Genomic DNA, 19,895 nt, shown 5'->3' with positions numbered 1-19,895 from the left:
ATAATAATAATAATAATAATAATAATAATAATAATAATAATAATAATAATAATAATAATAATAATAATAATAATAATAATAATAATAATAATAATAATAATAATAATAATAATAATAATAATAATAATAATAATAATAATAATAATAATAATAATAATAATAATAATAATAATAATAGCAATAATAATAATAGCAATAATAATAATAGCAATAATAATAATAATAATGAAAATAATAGAAGTTGGAAAAAGAAACATCCTGGAATATATCCTGAAACAGTATCAACTTTTCAGTAATAAAGCAAAAATTTAAGGACGATAATTTTTATTATTCGTCATTCATTCTATTACCACTTCATTAGCAAATTTGTATTGCATATAATTATATAAATATTGATTTTATAAAGAACATTTCAGATTTGATTACTTATATTTGAACCAAAATTTATTGATAAATTTATCGATATGGGGAATAAAGGATCGATTGGGTCAAGCATAAAAAAGCAACCACGAATTGATTTATCCGATAATGAAGCTTCCAGCTCCCGACAACTTACAAGGAGAACTAGTCAATCGATGCTTTTAAAAAATCCTAGGTAAGCTATTTAATCATTTGTCTTGTTGTCTCAAATTATTATTATTCCTTTTTCTGTTATTATTATTGTTACTATTATTGTCATTATTATCAGGATAAAATAATGATAAATCCAGGTTTGATAAAATCTCATAATTAATTGTTAAGTTTGCAACAGTATGTAGGCTTCATTAGAAATCTTTAGATTTTTAAAAAACAAAACTTTATTAACTAAATATTTCATGTCGAATGTGATTTATTTTTAAAACTTTTTTCGAAAAAATTTTTATAATCAATTGACTTTCAATTGATAATTTATTGTTTAATAATAATATAGTTCTCTTTTTGTATATCATCAATTTCGTTTGCTAAAAGTAAAAATTAACCCTAAATGTGGCTTTTTAATTTCAAATTAGATTTCCTTTTGTTTGCATGCTAAATGAAAAGCTAAACAAGCGTACGTTTTGGACCTAACGAATTTTAGAGAGCCAAAAGAGAATGTCAAATTTTAAATTTAATGCTTATCATTTATGCAAAATTCGACAACAATGTCATTAATTGAATTTTTATTTTCAAATGGGTTTAATTTCTTGAGTATATTATTATTACAAATATGATGAATAACATTTTCAAGTTAATGAATTCTTCGATTAAAATACTGTTGTAGAGTTCCCCTTAAAAAAAAAAAGAAAAAAACTCGGAAAATGAATCGAAATTTATTTAGGAACATATTACAGATCTTATAGGTTTTTATAGGCCAAGTATAAGCAGTCAGGGAAGGAAGGTTTCGGCACTTGGTCTGTCGCAACGGCAAATTGTGAAAGAGTGTATGGACAAAGCGAAAGATGATATTGCAGAAAGAATATATCGTCGAATTACAGAAAAACGAGACGATTTCCGAAAATTTGTTGAAGCACTTCCTGAGGTGATTCAGGGAGTGAGGGTCAAAGAAGAACATTTTCGAAAATAATTTTTGAAGTAAATAAGCAAAAAAAATGCTGACAGATATGAACATTGGTTGAATTGGAAAATTCCTATTAATTTTGATTAAATTAAGCCATTTTGTACTACTAATTAGTCATACCATTTATACTTGTATTCAAATTATAATTCCTTGATTCATATATTTCAGGAGCAACGATGTGAATTAGCAAGTTCATTACGCAACTATCTAAAAAATGTCGTAAATCAGCTTACGGATAGGGCAGCGGTACAACGGATTTCAGAAGATTTTGGTGCACGACACGTACAATATCGTTCCTTTGGCTTTCGGCCGGATTTCTTTGCTATTACGGCAGATGCGGTTACGACTGAATGTGTTTTGTTAGATGCTGCGATACATTCGGCATCTGAAGCTTTGTTTGCTTGGTAAGGTATCACATATTCATTTAGAATGAAATTTAAAAAATTAAATAGAATCGACCGACCGGTTTGTTTTGAGACTTATTTAGTGCTAATTACAAAATTGGCATTATACTAATCATTTGCATTTTCTTTTTTCAAATATAATTTTACAATAAATTTTGATTTTCTGACATTTTCGTTATGGAATTATCAATTGCCGAATTGAATTACTTCGTTCATAATCAATTAATCTATGAAAGAAAAACAAAGAACTTTGTATAATTAAGGATGAAACAGCGCATAAAATCTTTATGCCCGATATACTTTAAAACAATAATTTTTGAAGTTTCAAACTTTCAAATTTCAAGTCCAAATTATCAGTGAAATTAAAAAAAAAAGAAGTGAATTTGGGAAAATAAGAAGGAAAAAACAAGCATTAGTCTTTTTTAAAAAAATTTTCCATTATTTTGTAATTCTTTACTTTTGGACTGGGAGGAAATGCCTTATGTAATGCAATACAATTTTGAATAGATTTTCTACTTATTCTTTGGATGGAATTTTCCGAATTAGTAAGTATATGAGTGATTTTGCTCAAGTTTGAAACTCCAATTTCATCATAATAAAGGGAACAAAAGCGTTGCAAACTGCGACTGACCCCGACGTGATTCGAACACGCAACCTTCTGATCTGGAGTCAGACGCGCTACCGTTGCGCCACGGAGTCCACATACTCTCCACATCTCTGCTTACTGAACTTATGAGATTTCATTTTCAATAATAAATATTATCTGGTCCTTATGTGAAATAAAATTAATAATGCCTTTCCATGCTAATTACTTACAATAATTGTTGTGTCTAACATGAAGAATTCAATACTTTTGTCATTTTCCTATTGTTCTTCTGTCTCCTTCCATCCCTGCTTGGTAATCATTCATCCCTTTTCTCTCCTAAACCTCTCCTCTCCCTCACAATGTTTCAGTTCCATATGTGATGTATATTATAGTGAACTGCTTGGTTGTTTTCTAGTAATTTTTCGGCAATTTGTAGAAGTCCAACACACATCCGATATTTCTCTTTTTCTCTCTGCAAATTAAAAAATATCGGAAATATCGGCTGTGTTCTACGATGAAACTGATTTAACAGGAGAAAAGAAGAGCCTTGTAGTAAAATGAACTTCATACAGCAGCAATAAATATTTTTAGGTCAACACTGACAACGTTCATGTTCAGTTTCGTACGTGATGGATATTACAGTGAACAACGACGACTTCGTAGAACGTCACAACAATATATAAATCGTGGTAAAATTTCTTTATCCAGTGCATTGATCGAAACAGTAAAACAATTCGACAATGAACGAAGGAAGTAAGCAATTTCACTTTAACTTGAAAGATGAATTGGCTGCCGAATAAAAAGTATTCCGAATGAAACTGGACAGGTGATCAAAAATGGCCAAGAATTTCAAAGCAGTGGTACTGAAAGAACGAACATGTAAAAATGTGAAATACAGACAAGGAGATTCCGCAAATCTCAGAAGGAGGATGTTTAAGACCCAAAAGAACTGATAGAGGCATCAAAGGAACTTGATAGAACGGTCTCCAACACTTTCATTGTATTTTCTTTCGGAATTTTGATTTTGATATACGTAATATACGTACATATTTCAGTTTTCCATCTAATTGCCCATCTTACGTCGAATATGATGTTGATAAAATGAGTGGGTTGAAAATTGATAACAGCACGACAAAAAAGATGGAAAAGGAAGAAATACAGTCACAATCAGCAGGAACAACAGCTACAGCAGGAAAAGTAGAAATGTCCGACACAGGAAAGGAATCAAAAGACTAGGTTCAGGATGAGGGAGAAACAATGTCTAGAAACAAATATACGCGATCAGATGTCCACAGATAGTTCAGGATAGCATTCATTGCTCGTCGTAATTCTACTATCTATGATATCAAACTGATGTGTATGCATATGTAATTGTAGTAATTGTGGCTATAAATATGTGAATAAAATGGAGTATAAAATAAAAAGAAAAATAGCGATATAATGTTAGCATGCTCACCTGCAAGATTTCCATAACTTTGACGATATGGTCTGCGTTACTTCCTGTTGTACCGATAGCTTACAAAAGCTATATATCTATAATGAAAAGACGTAAAGCTTCGTATATCAAAGTGATTAAGGTGTACCTGTGAATCACGCATATAATACTTGACATGTTAGTGCGGTTTACTAGTATCGTCGTTTGAGATATTGGTAAGCTGTGTGTATTCATCGTCATGTCGTGATTCCTAAGAAAATCGTAAGGCGGGTAATTCACCAGGGAATTCACGTGATTTGAAACTCACTTCCTCCGCCAACAAGGTTTTGAGACTTTATCAATAAAAATATATTCAAGCCACAAAAAATCTCGGCAAAGGCCACAAATATCATACTAGGATGCATTTTAAGTGTCAAGCTAAGTTTCACACCATTAGGTTACTCACTAAGCACCTTAATAGGATGCCCTTCTGTGTGGTATCTACAACCCGGCCCTATTCTCACCTATACACCATCACTCGAGGATTAAGTAAAACTGCCGAACCTTGTTTTTGTCGGGACGTGGTGAGTTATACCGGGAATATGGGTATTTCACGGCTGAAGAATGAATGTCTTTAGTGGATAATAGAATGAGCGGTTAGGGGCATACATTCTTTCACCTAAGTTTTTCTGGTAGGTTGTGTGGTATAGGGGCTTCTGTGAATGGTACTTATTCGCTAAATACTACTTTTCAGTTTCATTCGGGACTATTTAAGCAAGCACCCTAATATACTGGTTGTTAAACAGGTTGTGAAATGCTGAACATTTTTTGATTTTTAGGTCGAAAATTAATCGACTTTTAAGCTTATATTTAGAGCGTTACAGTTCAAGAAAGTGTATGAATTTGAAGAAATAAATCTTTCTTATGGCTAGTGAGATGATAGCAGAATGATAGTAATAATAATAAGAAGTAAAAAGAAAGGAAACTTTGTTGCGAATAATGATGCAAGCAACGAATGCCAGTGAAAAGGATGAAGTGTGATATTGACTGAAAAATTCGATAACCATGGATGGCAGTGATAACAGAGATTGAGGGTGTATATTGTTGATATACCCTATATCAGGGGTGTATATTAATATACTGGTATGTTAAAGAGAGAATAAGAGGCAAAAGAAGAAAGAAGGGTGAACTCATTACTTATTTCAGTACTTTCTTTTTCGTTCCCCCAGCTCGTAGCAGTGACAGTTATTGAGACAGAAAAGTAATGAATGGTATTTATCGGAAGTGCTGAAAGTTATTTAGTGATTGTGTTGATATTGGCTATTTAATGGATTCTAACACCCTAATTTCAAGGAATAATTTCAGATGATAATGACAGTTCTCTTTCTTAAAAGAATCTATTGATTTCCTAAACTTCTATTACTCATATGATCCTGTTAGATGGATTAGCTCATATAATTGAATGATTATCATTAGAAGCTATTCATCTTAAGGATCTTATGACGTTAACTGGTTGACAGCGTTTGCTAATTCATCAAAACAAGGTGTAGTTCGGTTCTGGCTTATCATCGTATGACGTTCTGTTGAGCTTATTCCTAACAACTTTCGAGTTGTAACTTTAGTTAAAACTTTTCAGGTTGTCGAATTTCTTCTCATACATACAAATGATGACTGGGCGGTAAGTGTTTCCTTTTTTCTTAACAATTTGAACTTTAATTTTTAGAACCCGAATGAATTATTTGTTGGTTAAAATTGAAAAAAAAGGGAACGGCAAAACTGTTACAGGCGGCAGCATAGGCCTATACCAGACGAAGCACCATTTAAAGCATACGTTGGGAATTTACCGCTTGATTTGGTTCCTGGTGACCTAGATTCGCTTTTTGCAGATTATGCAGTATGTTTCATTTCTGTGCACTTTTTTTTGTAATAAAAAGAAAAAGAAAAACTACTGTGGAATAAATAAAAAGGTAGGATAATTGTACTCAGCATACAGTTTCTTGTTACTTGCATCGAAAACGATGGCTGAGGATTAGATGATATTAAACTGTTAATATATTTAATTTTTGGTCATTTGTTTTAATTGTTACTTAGTTCAAGCTATCTTCAGGTTATTGAGGCAAAAATGATGCGTGATTATGAGAATGATCGTTTCAAGGGTTTTGCTTACATTGAATTTCGAACTCGAGAGGATTTAGAAAGAGCTCTTACTTTAAACGGCGTAGTAAGTTTAATGGAAAAAATTGTAAGCATAATAGTTCTGTAGTATTGTTGTCTTGTTTTTGTCGAATTTAAGTAAAATTTTCACACTTTAAATCAATTCAGTGGCAACAAGACATGTATTGATAAAAATAAGCTATAGTTTATTGAAATTATTCCTCATCAAGCCAGTTTTTTATTATTTACACTATCATCTTTTATTCTTTACCGTATACTTCAAAGGAATACGACGGGCGGGTGCTACGTGTTGACGTGGCAGATGCACCACGTGGAAGAGAGCGGAGAGGTGGTGGTCGTGGCAGTTTTGGTGGACGTGGCAGTAGTTCACGTGGTGGTGGACCACCCTTCAGAGGTTTCGTCAACACAATCTTTTTGTAATTGTCTCTTTTATTTTATCATTAAACAGTTTTTGAATTGGTTTGAAACTTTTGTCTATTCCATTACAGGTGATAGCAGACGCGGTGGTGGGACTAGCCGGTCAGGAGAACGACCTGATAGTAGGGATGATAATTTTGGCCGTGCGGAATATGATAGGTCAGATAGAGGTAGCGTTAGCCGCGGTAGAGTTTATAATCAGGATGTCGAACTTGCTGCACATTCTAGTGGTTAGTTTAATTTGTAATATATTTTTTCTTCTAGGTCTTCATCAAGCTTAATATTATTCCATCAATTCGTAAGAGTTTCAAATAGTATGTTTTATTTCAGCACCTGGCAGGCCTCATTTAAACTTAAAACCACGCACTACTGACCCGGAAGAATTGGAAAGATTGAAAAAAATTGAAGAAGAAGAGACAAGAAAACGTCAAGCACGTATCTTTGGAGTGAAGAAATAGTTTATTTGAGATTACTGGATTTACTATCTGTTATGTCTGTAAAAGTACATTGCTTGTTCTGATGGCAGGCAGCAGTATTTCTATAGACAGCAGTACTTCTGTATTTGTATTTTTTTATTTTTTGAAAAGTATCTTTATAGTTTTGTATGTAATCTATATCTGTTAACCTATTTTCTTGATTTTTTGTCATGATGTTACGTAGAAGACTTTGTTAAATTTAAGACTCTGTCGTTCATCCGCTCTGGAAAGTCTGAAATTTAGCGGGGATTCAAAATAAACATCATCGGGCGAGATAAATTTAGATTTTTCTTTGGAAATTCATGAAGATGAAAATAATGAGATTATGGCTAGAAAATCTTGGAATGGAACTTCCTTAGTTTTCTTTTTGTCTTGTTTACTAAGATTCAGTTTGGTTGATTTTTAGTTTCAATTTTAAAATTCAATTTTTTCGTTGTTACAATTAATATCATCTACTGAGAAATGCTGCTCATATTACTACTGAAAATTTTGCTCGTAATTTTTGGACTTCCTCTTTTTATTGCTCCATTAATTTCAGTGTATTTTTCTCTTCCTCTTTGACTTAAAAGCTGTTGTTCTTAGCAATGTCGTAAAAGGACTTCTGTTGTTTTAGCAATTTCGTATCCTTCCATGACATTTTATTTTTTTGAAATGATAGGAATGAAATTTCAAAGTAATTTTTCCTTTCAACATTTCTTTCAGTTATTTTCTTTCTCTATTCAAGTTTTCAGGGTTTTGAGTTATGAAAAGCGGTTCTCTTCTTTGCCTTTTTTTCTTCGTTTTTTAATTTTTCTTGTTTTCCGCCCTACTCTTTCTTGAATTATTTACATTTCTCATTATTGGTTACGAAGTCATACAGTTGCAATCACATTACAGTTTTATGGTATGCAGTGTTACTCATGTTTAATTATAAAAGGATGCAGGATTGCGAATTTTTTCTTCTCTTTTTCTGATGGGTAAATTTTGAAGTTGGAAAGTTTGAGCTCCTATTCGTAATCTTGGAAGAATCAGTAACTGAACTACTTTCACTAATTCCAGGCAAGAATCTAGACAGTTTATTAGGTGTCGAAATCATTGGCTCGTGAGTCACGTGGAAACATAACATTCCGACCATTTTCCAATCCCGAAATAATTTTTTTTAGTATGTGGAGATATGGGAAATCGTTTTTTAACCCTGACGAATGTTTTTCTTTTTTTCTTTCATATGTTTCGTGTATTTCTATTTTTTCCTTAATCATTTTCATTAATACATATATTGAAGAAGGATTCAGTTTTTCAAATATCGAGCTGCAGTACATATATTCGTTCTTCGAGATATTTTTGAATTGTATCACCTGTAACGGAACTTCACATCTCAGCAGATTATTTCGGACCGGATTGAAGTTAACACAACTAGCTTTTTCCGATTCAAGCTAAAGTTGCTTGCAATTGTTGGAAGTGCTGGTAGCGATAAGATTTAATAAGGAAGGAAGTTTAGTTCATTCCAAATACTCCTGGGAAATCGTTTATCTGAAATTGTCGAACATTCAGTAAGTTGATTGCTGTCAGCATTTATATATTGAGAGAAAAGCAGATCAATGATGGTTTTTTTATAACAGCAAAATTATCACAATTGTCAGTTAATTCTATTCCAAAAGAAGGATGCATAATTGCATCATATTCCTATATATATTCGTATCCGAAGAAAAATAAAATCGGAATTTCAAACAGTTCGGGGGAAATTTCGTTTTTCCGGATTTTTTTTTTCATCCCTAAAAAGAATTAAACGGACCTTTCATTTCACACATGTAATTTCAAGTTTTCAAATGGGTTAGGTGTAATGATCGATTAATGATTACAACGTGATGGACATCGTTTGATTTGGAGACGATAAAAGTGATTCCCTTTTGATTCTCTGATTCTCTTTTTTTCTTTCATTTTTCTTCTCTCATATACCACATTCGTTTCGTTTAATTTTCATACTTTTTTTTTTGCCGTTGGTCATTTTACTTTGTCGTCATTTGTTTTATCTGGAAACATAACGGCGGCTTTTCTTTTTGATCTCAATTCATCATGTCATTAAATACTTGAATGTTGGAGCTTTTATTACTATCAATTTGTAATTTTCAAACATTTGTTAATGTTTTTGATAAGATGATAAGATGTACATTCCAAGTAATGATGAATGTTACAGTTACACGAAGTGGTGATGATGATGACAAGTAATGATTTGAAAGTAATCCTTATTAGCTTAAATACCTTTTTTATTGTTTCTAAATTAATGGATTACTTGTAAAGTTAGTGCAGAAGTAATTGCGTTTCATATTGGAATAAATGTCACCATATTATGTATTACTTTAATGATCGTGCTTTAGATTTTTTTTTTCTTGGGATCTATTGCTTGCTGCTTCGTTTATATTTGTCACAGAAATGGAGTTAATGCAACTTGCAGTATTCATCGAAGGAGACAACAGCGTTGAACATGAAGAATATAGTACCCGTTATCGGAAAGTTAACGCGACCAGCTGAGAGGAATCATAAACGCTGATCCTTTTATACGTAAATAAGAATTTAACACCAAGTAGCCTACGGTGTTTCGATATTTGGAGCAAACTAGAAGCATGAAAAAGTTCAATAGTTGGGTGTTTCATAACCTGGCGAATAATCAGAACATAGTTATTTTGAGGTTTCATCCTCTCTTATTCTACACATTAACAGCGATCCATTCCTTGATCGGATTGCGAGATGTTATCAAAAGAATTATGAGCAGCTGATAACGATAACGACCATTTCAATGACCGAAAGGAAAAGATGCTCCAAAGCACTGAACTTCACCAGGAAAAGGTCACTAGCAAAGGCTACTACAGTTTTTTGAATGTGGAGAAAGCGATACCCTAGTGATATAATCAATGCATCGACTACATGCATTGGAAGCTACAATTGCCATAGGCGGTATATGTCAACAGGAAGGACGTAATCCTTCACGATAACATCCAATCATACGTAGGACAACCAACGCTTCAACAAGTGGGCTATGAAGTTCCGTCGTATCTATCACATCAGCTGACCTTTCATGATCTTCCACTAACTGACTACTATTACTCGACAACTACAACCAGTAGGATGAAGGAAATGTCTTCCATCGTCTAAAAGTTCGTGGAATCCAAAGCGAGTATACCTATGCCATAGGAAAAGAATAAACAAACTTATTTCTCGGCGTTAATTGTCACAGTTCTTAATTTGACTAATAAAGATGTGTCTAGTCCTACCCATAATAACTTGAAATTCACAGTGCGAAAATACGATTACCAGTCTAACAGAAATAAACAAATGGTTGGTTTTGTGATTCTCTTTCAAGAATCCAATTATTTAGGTGAAAGGATATCTGTTTAATTTATTATAAGCATAATATTCGAATATTTTACTTCATCCAACCGTCCCATTGATCTATTTGGAGCATGCGAAAAGTATCAAATCGATAGTATGCAATATTTTTTGATGCTTGTTTAAAATTTACAGATGTTCTTATATGAAATGAAAGAATTGGTAGGTGCAAAAGGTAAGAATAGTTTTTGAAAGAAATTAAAACATAATGAGTGCAAGTGAAAAAGAAAAGTTTGACAACGTTAACATCAATTAAAAAATTTTTCCTTACGTTTATAATCAATCTGTTTTGCAGTTATTCAAATGACTGATAACATGAAAGCAACGATGCAAGAGAAATTGGAAGTCGCATTAAAGCCATCTCATTTGGTAGGTTACGTCTAATTAGTGTAATTTACATTTCAATCATAGAGTATAGCATTTAAATTTGGAATGTACTTCTAGTTGATATAAATACGTTTTGAAAATGTATTAATAAAAGTTTTTAATTGTAGGATAATGGATATGTCTCAAGATTTCTCATCAAATTTCTCAAATGTTAACAATATTCTTGAATAGGCTAATGTTGATATTTAATTTTTTCCCGTATTAGTATTTAAGTGGCACTAAGGATAATTGAGGATTCTCAACAAAAGGCTAATTGAAAAATGGTAATATTTGTTGCAGTAATTCACTTTTTTTTAATTCCGTGAGATAAATGAGAAGTGGTGATTACAACAAGTCGGTTCATAAACTCTTTTTCAGGATATCGAAGATTTCAGCGATGGATGTGGATTGAAATTTCGTCTGGTTATTGTTTCCGATAGCTTTGACGGCAAAACGACTTTGGCATCGCATCGGTGATTATAAACTTTTGATATCGTTAATTTTTTTTATGGTCAGAAGCTAAATTGTTGTATAAATTAATTACTTTCTGAATTGTTATGGAAAATACGTCTCGCACTAAAATGTTAACGAATGCTTACGTAGCGATGCCATGTAAATTATGATTTTCATCTGTAAGTCAAAAAGAACTTCGACATTAAACCTAATCAAATATTTGACTTATTACTTGAATGTAACATAGGTTTTAAATAGTTCTAGGTTGGTTTATGACGTTTTGAAAGAAGAAATGCAAGCAATACATGCGTTAGAAATCAAAACTTATACACGTGAAAAATGGAATGCAATGGATGAAAACAAAAAGTGAAAAACGTAAGTTCGGTATAATTTCAAGTTAAATCTAGAGCAGCATGGTTTTATCCGAATGATTTGTATTGGCAATTTTATCGTCTTTTTTTCAGGGTATGGTGGAAACTGAAAATGATCAGATTGGCATTTTCAATTGAAAGTCTATGCAAGTTTGCCAATATTCTGTGTGTAGTTTATTAGCTTCATGTATGCAAGAATTGATTGTTTAAAGAAAAGATCTTATATAATCAAAACTTATTGATTAATGAGATGCAGTAAACTTTCTACAAGCATCATTATCTTTGTTATTGGAAGACATTTATTTTTTTTTTTTGTTGTTTAAATATAATTTTTAATTATTACAAGTTATAATTATGTTTGGTAATGTTTTATTTGAAGAATCTTGCCATATTTTTGTGCATGAAATAACTCGTTCATTTATCGAGTATTCAATTTCTTTGATATTACTTCCCGTTAGTAGTTGTCATTAGCCTAGTTTCGAGCTGATGGCTTAGTGATTGGCATTTTAACGTTATCTTAGAAATTTTGTTTGGGGTGTCCGGCGTAGGGGTATATATAATTCGAGAATTGATGCATTGAATGACTAGTTTTGATGCTATTCGTAGCTTTCTGTTTCCAGAAATGTTACGTAGAATAAGTGTGGGATGGGATTAAATTGTGTAGATACTTTGGGAGTTGATATGCTGACGTTACTTTTTTCGTTTGTTGTCCGGAGAGCGTTCCATCTGAAAGGGTTGTCATGATAGGTAATTGCAGAATGTTTGTTTATCAGTTGTTGAAGTGGACATCCGGCAGTTCTACCAGTGAAGGTAGAGAACAACAACCGGACGAAGAAATCAGCGAAAAACTTGCAACGGAATTCGCTTCTGCTTGCACTTATTTACCCATTGCACTTAGTGAAGGTCTTATCTCACGTGAAGACCAGTTATATTTTTATGCTCGATATAAACTTATTACATACGGAAAAGCTGGTCAGTTTCTTTCCTGGATAACACTGACATGTTTCGAATTAGTCTTGTGAACCGTTCAGAATATTTTTAAGCCTTGTCAATTATTTGTGTATGAAATGCAAGACTAGACTATCCTAGGGCTAACTCGATATTTCTTTTTTTGGGATTGTACTATCCATTCGTTTGATTTTGATTCTTTAACTTCACCAATTATTCATTAGGATTTCGAACGCCATCAACATTTTACGGGATATGAAAAGAATTTACGGCAGATGATATAGTATTTATACTGATGATATATTATTATGGAACCCAGACATAAAATTTCATTGCATGTTTACTTTAATGTAATTATAACAGATCCCAGTAGGAGGCCCAGAATATACGACATTACTAGTCGTGAGAAATTCGATACTTGGTTAGCACTGAACAATATGTCAGCGGCGGAAGCTATGAGACAGTATGTTGCGAGGCTTGTCGAACTCAATATTGGCTGGGATGCAAACCAAACGTATCGTATTCGTTTTGGTGTTAGACCAAGTACAATGGCAGATGCTGAATCAACCGAAGTAAGTTTACTTAAATTTATCATAGATTCGAACATATAAATGAAGATATTTTTCTGTGAAGGACGATTGTTTTTATCATCTACTCATGGTGATAATGCTAGAATTCATGTTAGCTTTTTGACAGACCATTAAATTTTCAAATCTTTTGTTCCTTAATTTAGCATTTTCATTCCTTTGCTGTTTTCTAACTCCAATATGGTTTTCATCATTTCAAATAAAAATAAATTATGGGTTTTTCAGTTTTCTATTTATTAGTTCGCACTGTTTCTTTTATCTTTATTTTTTAATTTCTTACTCAATTTTCCAACTTGTTCTCATAGCGAATTTTTAATTTTTTCGAAGTTTTAGTTTTGTTTCATCCATTAGTCCAAAACTTGTGATTTTCAGTTAGTTATTTGTGATTACCGTGCTGTGTTTTTATTTCGCTTCGTATAGGATTCAAGTTGTGCGAGCGAATTGCAGTTTATGTCTTTTTTCTCATTAAATCAAGTGAAATTTTCCATCCTGTTATTAATGGAAGGCGTGCTGTTGGTCACGCTTGTCAGCTTCGGCAAGTGAATTCAGAACAAGCTAAATTTCACTTTCGTTACAAAATGTCACACTTTTTTACTGTTGCAGACCGAATCATCTGGCATGAGTTTGGAGCAGATCGAATGGTTTGCTGCTTTAGATGAAGGCAATGTTGAAAAGCTAAAAGACCTTCTAGCTAGCAGTCTAGGACTTCTGGAGGAAAGAGATGAGAATCAGGTAACTGCATTCACTCATTTTGTTAAAAGCAAAGTCATCGATTACATTTAATCTCTGATTTCATCTTTTAAATTAGTTTCATTTCGGATAGACGGGATAGTTTTTTTGTCATGGCAAGTCTTGCAAAGTAATCATTGTGAATCCTCCGTATATGTTACTGATTTTTTCGGTACCGTTATACCATTTTGCACGTTTACCAAGTGAAATTTCTCATTTAGACATTAAGGTGAATCGATTCTCGTAGGTCGATTTGAATAACTATTTCAGTTAACTGCACTGCACTGGGCTTCCGATCGTGGGAAATTAGAACTTGTTGAGTTTCTCGTCAGTGCAGGAGCTGATGTCAATATTCAAGATTATGGTGGACAAACTCCTCTGCATTACGGTTATTATTTTATATAAAAAAAGAAGCGGTTTACTTTTAGTTAATCAAATCTCTTGAGAAGAGAGTTGGGATTTCAGAATATGCTACGGAAATGAGGGCGATATATTTGCTAACTTCCCTTTGATAGCGACAGTTTCGCTTGTACATCTTGATCCCTCAGGATGATTGCCCTTTACGAGCTTATAAGATAGAGGTTGTTAGTGCTCTGAATTATGTTTCTTTAAGTTACAGTTCTTGCCATTTAATTAAACCATTGCAGCCGTTTCATGTTCTCATCGATCTGTAGCGGATTTTTTGCTCAAAAATGGTGCTGATCCGGCAATAGCTGACTTCGAAGGAAACTGTCCTTTGGATATTGTCAGTGACACAGCTATTAGGAGAATGTTAGAAGACGCCCTTCCGGAAGGAGAAACGAAGTCTTGAAAGTGAAAAATTCTTTATTGTCATTGCTGGAAAGCATCTGATTATTCAAATACGGGCTTCTAGAATAGTGAATTTTTAGTGTTTTTTGACCTTTTATTTAGTGTTTAGCGCTTTCGAAATAACGACAATGCCATAGACGATAGCACAGATAGTCGGAGCTAGCTTCTCTACTTTGAAATGATATCAAATTTGAGAGAAATGAATAAAGTGGAGCTGTGCCAATCGAATCAAGTTCGAGTTTTGGAACACTTCTTAAAATTAAATAATCGTAACTTCGATTCCTACATTGCATTGGTTTTTCAATTCATGTGTAAATCTTTGTTATTGCTATATTCTGTGGACTAAGGAAATAAAAATGTGTGTTATCCTTGTGCTTGTTATCAGACGCGATATTTTGCGTACCATGTGTTTAAGAACCCTACTAAATATGTTGATATGAGCACTCAAATTATTCCATATTCCTTCAGAAAAGATCGTGAGAATCAGGAAAGGGATAAAGGATTTTTGCTTTTTATAGTCTCATAGCAAAGATTTGCATCGTAACATCATAGTTCCCGAAAGGACTACTGTAAACTTCCGAATCGCGACGTAATGATAAGGATTTTATGAGTTCTAAATGATAGAAAACTGTTGTGCTGAAGATATAAGTCAAAACCAGAATCGATAAGAGTGGAAGTGCATAGTCAGCTGGTCAGTTCTACCAATGTCGCAACGAAAAGCTGCTTAGAAAACTCGGTAGCAATAATGACGAGATCAACCCAAAAATAACGGTGAGAAAGCAATTTCAACAACTCGGTTCGGAAATTGGCCAAATGAGGGAACAAACATTCGTATGGGGAGAATTCATTGTTATAACGCAGTTATTATTTACAGAAGAACGTGATCACTTTCTGGATACTCAAATTGTCTTATCTCTGTTATTCACACGTACAAGTGTAATAATTTTTGCTTGGTGAGAACATACAAAGACAACAACACAAAATGGTAAGGAAGAAGCAACAGATTTAGGTCTGCGCAACAAATAAAGATAACAAAACCGAGTTAATCCTATAGAATGTAGTAGTGAGGCTAATGAGTCAGCTGCAATCCACTTCTATTCATATGACAACTCACCGGCTATTTTTATCATGACCCCAAAAAATAAACTGCCGATATATAAGGTACCTTTTTTATTAATGGAATAAAAAGCTATATGGATATCCCTGATATTTACTTCGAAATATGGAAAGCAATAAGCTAAAGAATACAACCACCAATCCCAGACCAACGAATGCCATAACTGAAAATTGGGCCCTTACTTTAACACAAAGTGAAAGTGAATTAATGAAACTGAAATGAGTATAAATTTTTATTCAAGACTTCAAACGATTAAACTAAATAAAAAAATTGATTAAATTAATAACTCACTCCGCCGTCGTCCAAAATCACCTTTACCGTCTGCCGCATCATTCATTAGAATGAAACCAGCCGTTATCGCAGCATATAATATCGCAACCAAATATGTTTCTGCCACAAGCTGTAGTTTTACACTAATTTAGTAACAATTGTAAGCTGAGCAGTGAGGAAAATTAGAAAACGAGAAGTAGATAACTGAACACAAAGATCTTGAATGAGTATTTTTGTATAAATCTTCCTTTCTAATTTTATTTTGCCCTTCCTCTTTCCATTTACAACTTTACCTGTGAGACAATCCCCTCCTGTTCCTCTCATTCCCTTTTTATCCTTCAGCACCAGCAGAAATTTAACCAAAAGATTGTAGCATTAGAGATAACTTCCCAATTATTTTTCCAGAATAATAAGTCCAGAAATATAGAGAAGCATACCTGATACTGAGTGGAACCATGGATAAAACTTATTTCACGAGTGTGCGAACTAGTCATAACAAACGGAGGGCCATGAATATGATTCCACATCTGTCCGCTCATAAACGCGAATACGACACAGAGACAAATTAATGCCCAACTTGTACGATTGTACAAGAAGTCGAGATTATTTCTGCGCATATATAATAATCCTAATACAAGCATTGCCAATAACAAAACAACCGCTGGTGCTGCATAGTTTGGTGGACGAAGAACGCGAATCTAAAAAATTGGGAAATGAGTTACAAAACCTTGAACTAACTGCTTTAAATACAATAATATCGTATCCTTTAGCAAAACATGTCCAATCATACTGCGACTCTCCTTCCTCTTTTAGCCGTTAATATTAGCAAAAATTTCACCAAGAGACACAACACTTCAGAAAAACTTTCCGATTATTTTTCCAGAACTAATTTAAATTCGGAAACAGAAGAAACATATTGGATATTGAGTAGGATCAGAAAGAAACCTATTTCTCGAGCATGCAATTCATCATAACCAATAAAAAAATGTCTATATGAACGCAAAATGAAAACAAACTTGTATATCTGTTCGTTCAAAGACAAATTTTGCCATGCTATCAGCATCAAAACCTTGCCATTCAAAATCCATTTGGTCAGTTTTTTTTTGGTACCCTTTGATGGGAAATGAAAAAGTACTGGAACAACATCAAGATTCATTTGCTGGAAGATTTCTGGAGATTCACCATAATCAATGATTGCAAAGTAAAGAGCTTTCAGTTCCGGATATGCATAACGATACGAGTTGGCCAGTATATAAAATTCATCATATGCAGATCTGGAACGGTACAAAGGTTCTTGACAACGGCAAGTAATGTTGAAAATGTGGAATAAAAGCATCCGACAACATTTCGGAGTATTCTTCTAAAAGAATAAATAGAATGCTGGACACCAATTAAATGACGAAAACCTCACTTGCATACTGCACAATCAACATTTGGAGAAAGCGCCGTAAACATCACAACCATAGAGTAATTTCGCGGGGCACTTCGTACGTACGTCTTCCACCGGTCTGTATTCAAAGTGATCAGTGGCCTTCTGTACATCCATTCCTGCAAGCGGATGAATCAGGATTTCTCGGCTTCCTGAATATTTTACCCCTCACCCCCAAGGAAAAAAAACGGTACATTGTAAGATGAACTAACCTGCAAGTTCCTGACTTTTTCATCCAAATACACTCCCTTTTGGCTATAAGTCATTCCCAGAACCGCAAGAAATACTATCGATTGCATAGTTGACACACCGATATTTATGAACATGCATAAAATGATCCACCCGTCCTAAAAAAAACGTAAAAGATGACCACTGCTCTATCTTTGAAATGTTGCAAAACCTGAACAAATTTGACATATGCTGCATTCCACATCGACAGATTCTGCAAGAATTACACCACTCCATTAGCTCAGTTTCAAACTGGAGCTAAATTCTCGGTTATAAAAAGGCATCAGCTCAGAAATGTCTGCCGAAACAACAAACCACAAAATATTCCCAATTTAATGAAGCCGAAGGAACAGCAACAAGTGAAACGCAAGCAGAGCGGCATGATTTTAACTAGTTTATTCATTTTACCAAAAAATAAAAAAATATGCAGTACAACAAAAGTCTAAATGATACGGAGAAACTTTAACGTCAATAAACTGAAATTTGACGAGACGATTCCAGAAGGTCACATTTTTTCGTAACACAATTTAAATCTTCACTAGCTTTACACGTATACATCCTCCAAAATAATAGTAGTAAAAGTCAATTCAGTTCTTTCCAAAAAAGAAAGACAAATTCGTCAGTTCACTTGAAAATGGAAGGAACTACCGAATAAGACATAGGAAGAGCAATTCAATTTATGTACATTGAAAACAAAAAAAAAAAAAAACCGAAAAATTCCAACTCCACTACTTTTTAGTGGTACCAAATCCACCAAATCCCATAGCTGCAGCAATTTCTTCATCAATTTGGACTTCAGGATATTTCCGTTTCTTCTGTTCCAAGCGTTTAGATTTCTTATAATCAGCCATACGTGCCTTAAAGTTGTGAAACTATAAATATTCACTCTTACATATTCCGAGAACATCTCCATAAATCATAAAATGACATTCCCGAACAAATATGAATGGAAATTACACACCTCTTCCTCTTTCAAATCCTCCAGTCTGCCCTGCATATCATCTTCTTTTTTCTGCATTTCTCCTGAAATTTTAAAATTTTAATTCTAGTGACTCTTTAGTATTTAATCTTGACGAACGTTGTATACTGATTAGTAGTATTGGCTTCGTCTTTTAAAATTTTACAAAATTTTCAAAAAATAAAATATAATCTAAGCTTCTGCAAGCCATCTTTACTTTGAGCTTTTTTGAAAGCGAATCGCTGTCGTACTTCATCCAATGTGCTTCGTTTTATCTTCATACTCATGCCCATGTTGCGCTGATGATTCTTCCCGTTAATATGATCCAGAAAATTGATAGAATCTTTAACGACACAATCACAAACATCACAGTAGTATCCACCAGTTTCAGCTGATGGTGTTGTTTTGTTGATAACAACTGTACGACCAACTTTCGATTCCAAATCAACCTAAGCAGAAGTCAGAATAAAAAATCTGCAGCAAAAACTTGATTCAATACAAGAAATCAATGGAGCAAGTAAGCAGGTAAGCAGGTTGTACGTAAGCTAAGTAGATGAAATAACTCTCGCTATTGAATTTTTTGATTTGAAAACATCCAAACTGAAAGTTAAATGTCCAAATTCTTAACCTTATATTCTCGAGCTTTCAGTAGTTCTCGTTTCACTTTCGGTTCGTCCGGAAATCGTGGCAGCTTGCGTTTCCCTTTTATTTCTTCGTCTTTTTCTGCTAATAATCGTTCGTGTGCTTTTCGTTCGTACTCCTCCCGATCCCATTTCCTTCGATGATCCACGCTTGCGGAACTTGTAGGATCATAAACTGACATCTTCACTAAACCGAAGAAATAAAGGAATACTTCGCCATATTTACATAAACAAATATGTCATAAGCGAATAATGAAATTCTAAGTAGCAGTTTCGATTTTACTAGTGCAAATTGATTTATGTTAAATTCTAAGCAAATTCGCATATGTGAACGAATTTCTTGAATCACGTTAAAAATATATTGTTATTAAGAAATATGTTACAGCTGGGATAAGTATTTCAGAAAGTTGGGTTGTATGAGACATACAAAATCTTAGATTAGATTCTGCACACCTGAAACATGGCCACCATTATGTGCATGTTTACCAAATTAAATTATTCGAACACCACTCTACCAACACCTGTGGAAACTGACGATCGTTACGTTTACCGTCACATTTATCTTGAACACAGATTTTCCTGACACCTCTTTCGTTTGTCGGTGGTAATAGACTGG

General features: G+C 33.5%; 5 protein-coding genes and 1 non-coding gene across 6 annotated transcripts; 3 read left to right on the top strand and 3 right to left on the bottom strand.

Annotated features, from left to right (window-relative positions):
* The first annotated feature begins 425 nt into the window (after nt 1-425).
* On the top strand, nt 426-3,934 carry LOAG_02857 (hypothetical protein). The gene is made up of 4 exons (XM_020446148.1): nt 426-595; nt 1,330-1,498; nt 1,706-1,941; nt 3,119-3,934. Exons 1-4 carry the CDS (start codon nt 465-467, stop codon nt 3,282-3,284), a joined length of 702 nt encoding a protein of 233 aa, XP_020303473.1. The 5' UTR covers nt 426-464; the 3' UTR covers nt 3,285-3,934.
* On the bottom strand, nt 2,569-2,640 carry LOAG_20031. Its single transcript has one exon. It is a non-coding gene; the product is annotated as a tRNA-Trp (tRNA).
* Nucleotides 3,935-5,571: 1,637 nt separating the features above from the next.
* Nucleotides 5,572-7,073, top strand: LOAG_02856 (hypothetical protein). Its single transcript, XM_003138393.2, has 6 exons — nt 5,572-5,619; nt 5,727-5,835; nt 6,049-6,162; nt 6,381-6,510; nt 6,605-6,763; nt 6,864-7,073. The coding sequence occupies exons 1-6, from the start codon at nt 5,606-5,608 to the stop codon at nt 6,989-6,991; spliced, it is 654 nt and encodes a 217-aa protein (XP_003138441.2). The 5' UTR covers nt 5,572-5,605; the 3' UTR covers nt 6,992-7,073.
* A 3,602-nt stretch (nt 7,074-10,675) lies between these two features.
* Nucleotides 10,676-14,785, top strand: LOAG_02855 (hypothetical protein; the record flags this gene model as incomplete). The annotated part of the gene is made up of 8 exons (XM_003138392.2): nt 10,676-10,741; nt 11,117-11,211; nt 11,456-11,557; nt 12,320-12,534; nt 12,874-13,082; nt 13,701-13,829; nt 14,097-14,214; nt 14,474-14,785. The coding sequence occupies 8 exons, from the start codon at nt 10,676-10,678 to the stop codon at nt 14,635-14,637; spliced, it is 1,098 nt and encodes a 365-aa protein (XP_003138440.1). The 3' UTR covers nt 14,638-14,785.
* A 1,024-nt stretch (nt 14,786-15,809) lies between these two features.
* Nucleotides 15,810-17,751, bottom strand: LOAG_02854 (hypothetical protein; the record flags this gene model as incomplete). The annotated part of the gene is made up of 6 exons (XM_003138391.1): nt 15,810-15,916; nt 16,045-16,153; nt 16,461-16,721; nt 17,093-17,297; nt 17,435-17,571; nt 17,665-17,751. 6 exons carry the CDS (start codon nt 17,749-17,751, stop codon nt 15,810-15,812), a joined length of 906 nt encoding a protein of 301 aa, XP_003138439.1.
* Nucleotides 17,752-18,221: 470 nt separating this feature from the next.
* LOAG_02853 (zinc finger protein) lies at nt 18,222-19,835 on the bottom strand. Its single transcript, XM_020446147.1, has 5 exons — nt 19,733-19,835; nt 19,267-19,466; nt 18,856-19,087; nt 18,642-18,703; nt 18,222-18,537 (listed from the first exon to the last, which is right to left on the bottom strand). The coding sequence occupies exons 2-5, from the start codon at nt 19,459-19,461 to the stop codon at nt 18,409-18,411; spliced, it is 618 nt and encodes a 205-aa protein (XP_020303472.1). The 5' UTR covers nt 19,462-19,466; nt 19,733-19,835; the 3' UTR covers nt 18,222-18,408.
* Between the last annotated feature and the right edge of the window lie 60 nt (nt 19,836-19,895).

This window comes from Loa loa (genome assembly GCF_000183805.2).
Source record: "Loa loa unplaced genomic scaffold supercont3.59, whole genome shotgun sequence".
Classification (NCBI taxonomy): Eukaryota; Metazoa; Nematoda; class Chromadorea; order Rhabditida; family Onchocercidae; genus Loa; species Loa loa.
The sequence above is the reverse complement of the archived record's forward strand: the minus strand, read 5'-3'. Positions and strand labels throughout refer to the sequence as shown.

Bases quoted from the DNA above. Each gene is read 5' to 3' on its own strand.
- LOAG_02857 (XM_020446148.1), top strand. From the start codon at position 465: ATGGGGAATAAAGGATCGATTGGGTCAAGCATAAAAAAGCAACCACGA. The intron at 596-1,329 runs GTAAGCTATTTA...AGGTTTTTATAG, and splicing joins ATGCTTTTAAAAAATCCTAG to GCCAAGTATAAGCAGTCAGG. The intron at 1,499-1,705 runs GTGATTCAGGGA...CATATATTTCAG, and splicing joins TTGTTGAAGCACTTCCTGAG to GAGCAACGATGTGAATTAGC.
- LOAG_02856 (XM_003138393.2), top strand. The intron at 5,836-6,048 runs GTATGTTTCATT...AGCTATCTTCAG, and splicing joins CGCTTTTTGCAGATTATGCA to GTTATTGAGGCAAAAATGAT. The intron at 6,163-6,380 runs GTAAGTTTAATG...TATACTTCAAAG, and splicing joins CTCTTACTTTAAACGGCGTA to GAATACGACGGGCGGGTGCT.
- LOAG_02853 (XM_020446147.1), bottom strand. From the start codon at position 19,461: ATGTCAGTTTATGATCCTACAAGTTCCGCAAGCGTGGATCATCGAAGG. The intron at 19,088-19,266 runs GTTAAGAATTTG...ACTTCTGCTTAG, and splicing joins TGAAAGCTCGAGAATATAAG to GTTGATTTGGAATCGAAAGT. The intron at 18,538-18,641 runs GTGTGTAATTTC...CACAACTTTAAG, and splicing joins AGGATTTGAAAGAGGAAGAG to GCACGTATGGCTGATTATAA.